General features: G+C 50.0%; 1 protein-coding gene across 1 annotated transcript in view; it reads left to right on the forward strand.

Moving 5' to 3' along the window:
- Positions 1–10,515, forward strand: part of LOC115188682 (vacuolar protein sorting-associated protein 13B) — a gene marked incomplete at its 5' end in the record, with an annotated part of 34,533 nt that extends 24,018 nt beyond the window's left edge. Inside the window, 4 exons of the mRNA XM_029747395.1 lie at positions 6,041–6,241; positions 9,143–9,312; positions 9,764–9,957; positions 10,488–10,515. Coding sequence (XP_029603255.1) covers positions 6,041–6,241; positions 9,143–9,312; positions 9,764–9,957; positions 10,488–10,515 — 593 coding nt within the window. The remainder of the gene's footprint in view (positions 1–6,040; positions 6,242–9,142; positions 9,313–9,763; positions 9,958–10,487) is intronic.
- Between the last annotated feature and the right edge of the window lie 1,969 nt (positions 10,516–12,484).

The following is a 12,484-nucleotide window of genomic DNA, read 5'->3' on the forward strand; positions in this document are numbered from 1 at the left end:
TAGACCTACAGAAGGTTACCCTGTCTACTGTTGGTTTATAGACCATGATACTACTATAGACCTACAGAAGGTCACCCTGTCTACTGTTGGTTTATAGACCATGATACTACTATAGACCTACAGAAGGTCACCCTGTCTACTGTTGGTTTATAGACCATGATACTACTATAGACCTGCAGAAGGTCACCCTGTCTACTGTTGGTTTATAGACCATGATACTACTATAGACCTGCAGAAGGTCACCCTGTCTAATGTTGGTTTATAGACCATGATACTACTATAGACCTGCAGAAGGTCACCCTGTCTAATGTTGGTTTATAGACCATGATACTACTATAGACCTGCAGAAGGTCACCCTGTCTAATGTTGGTTTATAGACCGTGATACTACTATAGACCTACAGAAGGTCACCCTGTCTAATGTTGGTTTATAGACCATGATACTACTATAGACCTGCAGAAGGTCACCCTGTCTAATGTTGGTTTATAGACCATGATAATACTATAGACCTGCAGAAGGTCACCCTGTCTACTGTTGGTTTATAGACCGTGATACTACTATAGACCTACAGAAGGTCACCCTGTCTAATGTTGGTTTATAGACCATGATACTACTATAGACCTGCAGAAGGTCACCCTGTCTAATGTTGGTTTATAGACCATGATACTACTATAGACCTGCAGAAGGTCACCCTGTCTAATGTTGGTTTATAGACCATGATACTACTATAGACCTACAGAAGGTCACCCTGTCTACTGTTGGTTTATAGACCGTGATACTACTATAGACCTACAGAAGATCACCCTGTCTAATGTTGGTTTATAGACCGTGATACTACTATAGACCTACAGAAGGTCACCCTGTCTACTGTTGGTTTATAGACCATGATACTACTATAGACCTGCAGAAGGTCACCCTGTCTAATGTTGGTTTATAGACCATGATACTACTATAGACCTACAGAAGGTCACCCTGTCTAATGTTGGTTTATAGACCATGATACTACTATAGACCTACAGAAGATCACCCTGTCTAATGTTGGTTTATAGACCATGATACTACTATAGACCTACAGAAGGTCACCCTTTCTAATGTTGGTTTATAGACCGTGATACTACTATAGACCTGCAGAAGGTCACCCTGTCTAATGTTGGTTTATAGACCATGATACTACTATAGACCGTGATACTACTATAGACCTACAGAAGGTCACCCTTTCTAATGTTGGTTTATAGACCGTGATACTACTATAGACCTACAGAAGGTCACCCTGTCTACTGTTGGTTTATAGACCGTGATACTACTATAGACCTGCAGAAGGTTGTTCCTTTCTCTCCTTTATCTGTCTCTCTCTTTCCTCCTTCCATTTCTCTCTCAATCTCTTTAATCCCTCCCTCCCCCCTGCACTCCCTCCCTCCCTTCTCGCTCTCCCTGTCTCTCTCCCCCCTGTCTCTCTCCCCCCTGTCTCTCTCCCTCCTTCTCTCTCTACATTCCCCCACCTGCAGCCAGCCCTGACTGAGCTGTAGTCTCCCCTCCTGTCTCTCTGTCTCTCTCCCCTCCTCTCCCCCCTGTCTCTCTCCCCCCTGTCTCTCTCCCCTCCTGTCTCTCTCCCCTCCTGTCTCTCTCCCCTCCTGTCTCTCTCCCCCCTGTCTCTCTCCCCTCCTGTCTCTCTGTCTCTCTCCCCTCCTGTCTCTCTGTCTCTCTCCCCTCCTGTCTCTCTGTCTCTCTCCCCTCCTGTCTCTCTCCCCCCTGTCTCTCTCCCCTCCTGTCTCTCTGTCTCTCTCCCCTCCTGTCTCTCTGTCTCTCTCCCCTCCTGTCTCTCTCTACATTCCCCCACCTGCAGCCAGCCCTGACTGAGCTGTAGTCTCCCCTCCTGTCTCTCTCCCCTCCTGTCTCTCCGTCTCTCCCCTCCTGTCTCTCTCCCCCCTGTCTCTCTCCCCTCCTGTCTCTCTCTACATTCCCCCACCTGCAGCCAGCCCTGACTGAGCTGTAGTCTCCCCTCCTGTCTCTCTGTCTCTCCCCTACTGTCTCTCCACTACTGTCTCTCTGTCTCTCCCCTACTGTCTCTCCACTACTGTCTCTCTGTCTCTCCCCTACTGTCTCTCCCCTCCTGTCTCTCTGTCTCTCCCCTACTGTCTCTCTCCCCTCCTGTCTCTCTCTACATTCCCCCACCTGCAGCCAGCCCTGACTGAGCTGTAGTCTCCCCTCCTGTCTCTCTGTCTCTCTCCCCACCTGTCTCTCTCCCCACCTGTCTCTCTCCCTCCTGTCTCTCTCCCCTCCTGTCTCTCTCCCCTCCTGTCTCTCTCTACATTCCCCCACCTGCAGCCAGCCCTGACTGAGCTGTAGTCTCCCCTCCTGTCTCTCCCCTCCTGTCTCTCTCCCCTCCTGTCTCTCTGTCTCTCCCCTCCTGTCTCTCTCCCCCTGTCTCTCTCCCCTCCTGTCTCTCTCTACATTCCCCCACCTGCAGCCAGCCCTGACTGAGCTGTAGTCTCCCCTCCTGTCTCTCTGTCTCTCTCCCCACCTGTCTCTCTCCCTCCTGTCTCTCTCCCTCCTGTCTCTCTCCCCTCCTGTCTCTCTCTCTCCTGTCTCTCTCTACAACCCCCACCTGCAGCCAGCCCTGACTGAGCTGTAGTCTCCCCTCCTGTCTCTCTGTCTCTCTCCCCACCTGTCTCTCTCTCTCCTGTCTCTCTCTACATTCCCCCACCTGCAGCCAGCCCTGACTGAGCTGTAGTCTCCCCTCCTGTCTCTCTCCCCTCCTGTCTCTCTCCCCTCCTGTCTCTCTCTACATTCCCCCACCTGCAGCCAGCCCTGACTGAGCTGTAGTCTCTCCTCCTGTCAGCTCCAGATAATCCTCTAAATTAAAGTAAACATTGATAGTGTGAGTCTGAGCTGTCCAGCCCGTTGGTGATGTCTGGATAAACGTCGCAGCGTGTGATTAGAGTTACGTTCATCAACGGGGAAACTTTCCTCTCGGGTGTTCAGCCTCTGGTGATGAGACTATCCGGTGTCAACCAATCAGATTAGTCACCGACCGTTGCCACGGGACCAGCGTAAAACCTTTTAGGTTAAAACGTAACTCGATGCTGTTGTTTTTTTTTCCCTTCGAAGGTCATCGAGAGAGAGAGAGAGAGAGAGAGAGAGAGAGAGAGAGAGAGAGAGAGAGAGAGAGAGAGAGAGAGAGAGAGAGAGAGAGAGAGAGAGAGAGAGAGAGAGAGAGAGAGAGAGAGAGAGAGGAGAGAGAGAGAGAGAGAGAGAGAGAGAGAGAGAGAGAGAGAGAGAGAGAGAGAGAGAGAGAGAGAGAGAGAGAGAGAGAGAGAGAGATGGTTTGGAGGGAGGAATGGGAGATAGTTGTAATTCTTTAAATCCCAGCTAATTTCAACCCTCTCCATCCTTCATCTGGTCGAACTGCTTGCCATGTGGTGGATATTAGCCTTAATCCGCCACAGCCAATAGCAACGCAGACAGGGGAGAGGAAGTGACACGTTTAATCTCCAAAATCAAACAGGAATTTGAACCCCCCCCCCCTCCGTTCATTCAGTGGAACAGGAATTCATGTTTGGCCCTGTGAACCCTCTCTGTGTATCCCAAATGGCACCCTATTCCTTATATATAGTGCACTACTTTAGACCAGGACCCAATGGAACCCTATTCCCTATATAGTGCACTACTTTAGACTAGGGACCATAGGGTGCCAGAGCCAGTTTAGTTCCCTCTTCTCCTTCTCCTCCTAGTTTTAATGGATCCAGTTTAGTTCCCTCTTCTCCTCCTAGTTTTAATGGATCCAGTTTAGTTCCCTCTTCTCCTCCTAGTTTTAATGGATCCAGTTTAGTTCCCTCTTCTCCCCCTAGTTTTAATGGATCCAGTTTAGTTCCCTCTTCTCCTTCTCCTCCTAGTTTTAATGGATCCAGTTTAGTTCCCTCTTCTCCTCCTAGTTTTAATGGATCCAGTTTAGTTCCCTCTTCTCCTCCTAGTTTTAATGGATCCAGTTTAGTTCCCTCTTCTCCCCCTAGTTTTAATGGATCCAGTTTAGTTCCCTCTTCTCCTTCTCCTCCTAGTTTTAATGGATCCAGTTTAGTTCCCTCTTCTCCTCCTCCTAGTTTTAATGGATCCAGTTTAGTTCCCTCTTCTCCTCCTAGTTTTAATGGATCCAGTTTAGTTCCCTCTTCTCCTTCTCCTCCTAGTTTTAATGGATCCAGTTTAGTTCCCTCTTCTCCTCCTAGTTTTAATGGATCCAGTTTAGTTCCCTCTTCTCCTCCTAGTTTTAATGGATCCAGTTTAGTTCCCTCTTCTCCTCCTAGTTTTAATTGATCCAGTTTAGTTCCCTCTTCTCCCCCTAGTTTTAATGGATCCAGTTTAGTTCCCTCTTCTCCTCCTAGTTTTAATGGATCCAGTTTAGTTCCCTCTTCTCCTCCTAGTTTTAATGGATCCAGTTTAGTTCCCTCTTCTCCTCCTAGTTTTAATGGATCCAGTTTAGTTCCCTCTTCTCCTCCTAGTTTTAATGGATCCAGTTTAGTTCCCTCTTCTCCTCCTCCTAGTTTTAATGGATCCAGTTTAGTTCCCTCTTCTCCTCCTAGTTTAATGGATCCAGTTTAGTTCCCTCTTCTCCCCCTAGTTTTAAATGGATCCAGTTTAGTTCCCTCTTCTCCTCCTAGTTTTAATGGATCCAGTTTAGTTCCCTCTTCTCCTCCTAGTTTTAATGGATCCAGTTTAGTTCCCTCTTCTCCTCCTAGTTTTAATGGATCCAGTTTAGTTCCCTCTTCTCCTCCTCCTCCTAGTTTTAATGGATCCATTTAGTTCCCTCTTCTCCTCCTCCTCCTAGTTTTAATGGATCCAGTTTAGTTCCCTCTTCTCCTCCTAGTTTTAATGGATCCAGTTTAGTTCCCTCTTCTCCTCCTAGTTTTAATGGATCCAGTTTAGTTCCCTCTTCTCCTCCTAGTTTTAATGGATCCAGTTTAGTTCCCTCTTCTCCTTCTCCCCCTAGTTTTAATGGATCCAGTTTAGTTCCCTCTTCTCCTTCTCCCCCTAGTTTTAATGGATCCAGTTTAGTTCCCTCTTCTCCTCCGCCTCCTAGTTTTAATGGATCCAGTTTAGTTCCCTCTTCTCCTCCTCCCCCTAGTTTTAATGGATCCAGTTTAGTTCCCTCTTCTCCTCCTAGTTTTAATGGATCCAGTTTAGTTCCCTCTTCTCCTTCTCCTCCTAGTTTTAATGGATCCAGTTTAGTTCCCTCTTCTCCTCCTAGTTTTAATGTATCCAGTTTAGTTCCCTCTTCTCCCCCTAGTTTTAATGGATCCAGTTTAGTTCCCTCTCCTCCTCCTAGTTTTAATGGATCCAGTTTAGTTCCCTCTTCTCCCCCTAGTTTTAATGGATCCAGTTTAGTTCCCTCTTCTCCTCCTAGTTTTAATGGATCCAGTTTAGTTCCCTCTTCTCCTCCTAGTTTTAATGGATCCAGTTTAGTTCCCTCTTCTCCTCCTAGTTTTAATGGATCCAGTTTAGTTCCCTCTTCTCCTCCGCCCCCTAGTTTTAATGGATCCAGTTTAGTTCCCTCTCCTCCGCCCCCTAGTTTTAATGGATCCAGTTTAGTCCCCTCTTCTCCTCCTAGTTTTAATGGATCCAGTTTAGTTCCCTCTTCTCCTCCTAGTTTTAATGGATCCAGTTTAGTTCCCTCTTCTCCCCCTAGTTTTAATGGGCCAGTTTTATTAGAGAGAGGTGGCTGTAAATCATTCTAACAGTAACCGGTGTGACAGCGGTGAATAACGGGACAGCTGAGTGATAGAATGGACATTTGGAATATACATCACATAGAGGGCCGACGAGAGAGAGAGTGTGTGTGTGTGTGTGTGTGTGTGTGTGTGTGTGTGGTTCTGTCCCTCTGTGTCTCTCTGTCCCAGTGTGTGTGGTTCTGACCCGCTGTCTCTCTCTGTCCCAGTGTGTGTGGTTCTGACCCGCTGTCTCTCTCTGTCCCAGTGTGTGTGGTTCTGACCCGCTGTCTCTCTCTGTCCCAGTGTGTGTGGTTCTGACCCGCTGTCTCTCTCTGTCCCAGTGTGTGTTGGGCAGCAGGACTTCACCATGGCCGTAGGGCCTAAGGAAGAACCGGTCCCCCCTGTCCAAGAGACGTCTGTCAAGAGGCTGGTGGTCGGACCTCTGGACTTACGGCTCAACAGCAGCGCCGTCCACCGCCTTCTCAAGATGCTGGCCTGTGCCATGGACCACGAATACCAACCCTACTGCCAACCACAGCCAGGTAAATACCAACCCTACTGCCAACCACAGCCAGGTAGATACCAACCCTACTGCCAACCACAGCCAGGTAAATACCAACCCTACAGCCAACCACAGCCAGGTAAATACCAACCCTACTGCCAACCACAGCCAGGTAAATACCAACCCTACTGCCAACCACAGCCAGGTAAATACCAACCCTACTGCCAACCACAGCCAGGTAAATACCAACCCTACTGCCAACCACAGCCAGGTAAATACCAACCCTACTGCCAACCACAGCCAGGTAAATACCAACCCTACTGCCAACCACAGCCAGGTAGATACCAACCCTACTGCCAACCACAGCCAGGTAAATACCAACCCTACTGCCAACCACAGCCAGGTAAATACCAACCCTACTGCCAACCACAGCCAGGTAAATACCAACCCTACTGCCAACCACAGCCAGGTAAATACCAACCCTACTGCCAACCACAGCCAGGTAGATACCAACCCTACTGCCAACCACAGCCAGGTAAATACCAACCCTACTGCCAACCACAGCCAGGTAAATACCAACCCTACTGCAAACCACAGCCAGGTAGATACCAACCCTACTGCAAACCACAGCCAGGTAGATACCAACCCTACTGCCAACCACAGCCAGGTAGATACCAACCCTACTGCCAACCACAGCCAGGTAAATACCAACCCTACTGCCAACCACAGCCAGGTAAATACCAACCCTACTGCCAACCACAGCCAGGTAAATACCAACCCTACTGCAAAACCACAGCCAGGTAGATACCAACCCTACTGCCAACCACAGCCAGGTAAATACCAACCCTACTGCCAACCACAGCCAGGTAAATACCAACCCTACTGCCAACCACAGCCAGGTAAATACCAACCCTACTGCCAACCACAGCCAGGTAAATACCAACCCTACTGCCAACCACAGCCAGGTAGATACCAACCCTACTGCCAACCACAGCCAGGTAAATACCAACCCTACTGCCAACCACAGCCAGGTAAATACCAACCCTACTGCCAACCACAGCCAGGTAAATACCAACCCTACTGCCAACCACAGCCAGGTAAATACCAACCCTACTGCCAACCACAGCCAGGTGTACATACACTGTTATTATAATGTCCTCATAGTGTCCATCTCTCAGGACAACACTGTTATTATAATGTCCTCATAGTGTCCATCAAAACAACACTGTTATTATAATGTCCTCATAGTGTCCATCAAAACAACACTGTTATTATAATGTCCTCAGTGTCCATCTCTCAAGACAACACTGTTATTATAATGTCCTCAGTGTCCATCTCTCAAGACAACACTGTTAATATAATGTCCTCATAGTGTCCATCTCTCAAGACAACACTGTTATTATAATGTCCTCATAGTGTCCATCAAAACAACACTGTTATTATAATGTCCTCAGTGTCCATCTCTCAAGACAACACTGTTATTATAATGTCCTCAGTGTCCATCTCTCAAAACAACACTGTTATTATAATGTCCTCGTAGTGTCCATCAAAACAACACTGTTATTATAATGTCCTCGTAGTGTCCATCTCTCAAGACAACACTGTTAATATAATGTCCTCGTAGTGTCCATCTCTCAAAACAACACTGTTATTATAATGTCCTCGTAGTGTCCATCAAAACAACACTGTTATTATAATGTCCTCGTAGTGTCCATCTCTCAAGTCAAGTTACCCCTCATCCCCACTAACATTGTTTTTCAACACGGACAACAATCTTCAAGCTCAACCCCCCTGTGTGTTTATGATACCGGTCCGATTCTTCCCTCCAGGACATGTAGCTCCGTTCAGAGGTTCCCCCGTGGGGGTTCCGGCTAGTCCGTTCAGAGGTTCCCCCGTGGGGGTTCCAGCTAGTCCGTTCCCCTGTGGGGGTTCCCCCTAGTCCGTTCAGAGATTCCCCCGTGGGGGTTCCCGCTAGTCCGTTCAGCGGTTCCCCCGTGGGGGTTCCCCCTAGTCCGTTCAGAGGTTCCCCCGTGGGGGTTCCCGCTAGTCCGTTCAGAGGTTCCCCCGTGGGGGTTCCCGCTAGTCCGTTCAGAGATTCCCCCGTGGGGGTTCCCCCTAGTCCGTTCAGAGATTCCCCCGTGGGGGTTCCCGCTAGTCCGTTCAGCGGTTCCCCCTAGTCCGTTCAGAGGTTCCCCCGTGGGGGTTCCCGCTAGTCCGTTCAGAGGTTCCCCGCGTGGGGGTTCCCGCTAGTCCGTTCAGAGGTTCTAGTCCGTTCAGAGGTTCCCCCGTGGGGGTTCCCGCTAGTCGAGTGATCCTCTGTAATCTGTTTCTGAAGGTCAAAAGGTCAAACCAAACACCCTGTCGTTAGCGGCCAGCGGTGACATCATCTGCGGGTTGTTTGGACGTCGTTTCCACGGGAATAAAGTCTGTTGAAACCAGAACTTCCGTTGCTTTCAATTATTACAATAATACTGTAATTAGAGGTCTTCAAAGGGTGTGTGTGTGTGTGTGTGTGTGTGTGTGTGTGTTACATTGCCTGTCAGTCCAGGGGGAGAAGGTGCAGGTTAACTAGTGATGCTCTCTGACAGCCCCAGTCGAGGAGCCCAGGAAGAGGCAGTGGTCCTGGAGGAGTTTATCTTCACCTGTCTCACCCTGTCATCTCTGTCTCTCTCTCCCTCCCTCCTCCCCTCCCCTCCCTCTCTCTCTCTTGCTCTGTCTCTCTCTCTCTCTCTCTCTCTCTCTCTCTCTCTCTCTCCTTTCTCTCTCTCTCTCCTTTCTCTCTCCTCTCTCTCTCTCTCGCTCTCTCTCTCTCTCTCTCTCCTCTCTCTCGCTCCTCTCTCTCTGTCCTCTCTCTCTCTCTCTCTCTCTCTCTTGCTCTGTCTCTCCTCTTTCTATCTCTCCTTTCTCTCTGTCTCTCTCCTCTCTCCTCTCTCTCTCTCAGACCCAGTGGAGGAGCCCCGAGCTCCAGCCACCCAGGAGGAGGTATCAGTGCTGGAGGAGTTTATCCCCACCAGGCTGACCTGCCTCACCCTGCAGAAGGTCACTGTCACCCTCTCCATGGCCGAGTTCAACCTCCTACACACACTGATGCCAGTCATCATGGGACAGAAGGTAAAGTGGATTATATTCTCTCCTCTCCTCTCCCCCATCTCCCCTCCCCCATCTCCTCTCCTCTCCCCTCCCCTCCCCCATCTCCTCTCCTCTCCCCTCCCCTCCCCCATCTCCTCTCCTCTCCCCTCCCCTCCCCCATCTCCTCTCCCCTCCCCCATCTCCTCTCCTCTCCCCTCCCCATCTCCTCTCCTCTCCCCTCCCCCATCTCCTCTCCCCTCCCCCATCTCCTCTCCTCCCCAATCTCCTCTCCTCTCCCCCATCTCCTCTCCTCTCCCCCCATCTCCCCCCATCTCCTCTCCTCTCCCCCCATCTCCTCTCCTCTCCCCCCATATCCTCTCCTCTCCCCCATCTCCTCTCCCCCATCTCCTCTCCCCCATCTCATCTCCTCTCCTCTCCTACCATGTAGTCCAGTGTCTGCCTCTAACCCCCCCCCCCTCCTCTCTCCCTCCAGGTCCCGCCAGGTCCGGTCAGTGTGCCAGTCTTCCAGGCGGTGCGGCCCCTGCCGGCCCTCAGGTTCCAGGTGGACAGCGTTAATGTGGAGCACTCTGTTCCCATGTTCGCCCCTGAGCTCATCAGCACGGTGTCCTCTCTCAGCCAGCCCTCTGATAACCTGCTGCATCACTGTTACACACACTGCTACCTCAAGGTAACACACACACACACACACACACACACACACACACACACACACACACACACACACACACACACACACACACACACACACACACACACACACACAGCTACCTCAAGGTCACACACACACACACACACACACACACACACACACACACACACACACACACACACACACACACACAGCTACCTCAAGGTAACACACACACACACACACACACACACACACACACACACACTGCTACCTCAAGGTGACACACACACACACACACACACACACACACACACACACACACACACACACACACACACACACACACACACAGCTACCTCAAGGTGACACACACACACACACACACACACACAGCTACCTCAAGGTGACACACACACACACACACACACAGACACGGCTACCTCAAGGTGACACACACACACACACACACACTGCTACCTCAAGGTGACACACACACACAGACACACACACACACACCCTTCTGGTCCCCACACGGATAGTAAAGCCCTGTCCTCCATGTTCTCAGACGGTCCAAGGTGAAAAGGACAGCTTGACTTCCACAGCTTTTAGCTGAAGGCCAGAACCACTTCCATTATCTGTTACACCTGGTCATAAAGAGCTGCCCGCTGAGCTGCCTGATGAGACCTGGTCCTTTCCTTAGTCCTCTAGATGGTTAACACCAGAGACCTCAGTTTACAGCTCTGGAGTCTCCTCAGTCCTTTAGATGGTTAACACCAGAGACCTCAGTTTACAGCTCTGGAGTCTCCTCAGTCCTTTAGATGGTTAACACCAGAGACCTCAGTTTACAGCTCTGGAGTCTCCTCAGTCCTCTAGATGGTTAACACCAGAGACCTCAGTTTACAGCTCTGGAGTCTCCTCAGTCCTTTAGATGGTTAACACCAGAGACCTCCATTTACAGCTCTGGAGTCTCCTCAGTCCTTTAGATGGTTAACACCAGAGACCTCAGTTTACAGCTCTGGAGTCTCCTCAGTCCTTTAGGTGGTTAACACCAGAGACCTCAGTTTACAGCTCTGGAGTCTCCTCAGTCCTTTAGGTGGTTAACACCAGAGACCTCAGTTTACAGCTCTGGAGTCTCCTCAGTCCTTTAGGTGGTTAACACCAGAGACCTCAGTTTACAGCTCTGGAGTCTCCTCAGTCCTCTAGATGGTTAACACCAGAGACCTCAGTTTACAGCTCTGGAGTCTCCTCAGTCCTCTAGATGGTTAACACCAGAGACCTCAGTTTACAGCTCTGGAGTCTCCTCAGTCCTTTAGGTGGTTAACACCAGAGACCTCAGTTTACAGCTCTGGAGTCTCCTCAGTCCTCTAGATGGTTAACACCAGAGACCTCAGTTTACAGCTCTGGAGTCTCCTCAGTCCTCTAGATGGTTAACACCAGAGACCTCAGTTTACAGCTCTGGAGTCTCCTCAGTCCTTTAGGTGGTTAACACCAGAGACCTCAGTTTACAGCTCTGGAGTCTCCTCAGTCCTTTAGGTGGTTAACACCAGAGACCTCAGTTTACAGCTCTGGAGTCTCCTCAGTCCTCTAGATGGTTAACACCAGAGACCTCAGTTTACAGCTCTGGAGTCTCCTCAGTCCTTTAGGTGGTTAACACCAGAGACCTCAGTTTACAGCTCTGAAGTCTCCTCAGTCCTTTAGGTGGTTAACACCAGAGACCTCAGTTTACAGCTCTGGAGTCTCCCCAGTCCTTTAGATGGTTAACACCAGAGACCTCAGTTTACAGCTCTGGAGTCTCCTCAGTCCTTTAGGTGGTTAACACCAGAGACCTCAGTTTACAGCTCTGGAGTCTCCTCAGTCCTCTAGATGGTTAACACCAGAGACCTCAGTTTACAGCTCTGGAGTCTCCCCAGTCCTTTAGATGGTTAACACCAGAGACCTCAGTTTACAGCTCTGGAGTCTCCTCAGTCCTTTAGATGGTTAACACCAGAGACCTCAGTTTACAGCTCTGGAGTCTCCTCAGTCCTCTAGGTGGTTAACACCAGAGACCTCAGTTTACAGCTCTGGAGTCTCCCCAGTCCTTTAGATGGTTAACACCAGAGACCTCAGTTTACAGCTCTGGAGTCTCCCCAGTCCTTTAGATGGTTAACACCAGAGACCTCAGTTTACAGCTCTGGAGTCTCCTCAGTCCTCTAGATGGTTAACACCAGAGACCTCAGTTTACAGCTCTGGAGTCTCCCCAGTCCTTTAGATGGTTAACACCAGAGACCTCAGTTTACAGCTCTGGAGTCTCCCCAGTCCTTTAGGTGGTTAACACCAGAGACCTCAGTTTACAGTTGTGTTTAGGGGGATCCGGTTAGGGGGATCCGGTTAGGGGGATCCGGTTAGGGGGATCCGGTTAGGGAGATCCGGTTAGGAGGATCCGGTTAGGAGGATCCGGTTAGGAGGATCCGGTTAAGGGGATCCGGTTAAGGGGATCCGGTTAAGGGGATCCGGTTAGGGGGATCCGGTTAGGGGGAGGATCCGGTTAGGGGGAGGATCCGGTTAGGAGGAGGAAGTGTCTGT

The sequence above is a fragment of the Salmo trutta genome, unplaced genomic scaffold (genome assembly GCF_901001165.1).
Source record: "Salmo trutta unplaced genomic scaffold, fSalTru1.1, whole genome shotgun sequence".
In the NCBI taxonomy this organism is placed as follows: domain Eukaryota; kingdom Metazoa; phylum Chordata; class Actinopteri; order Salmoniformes; family Salmonidae; genus Salmo; species Salmo trutta.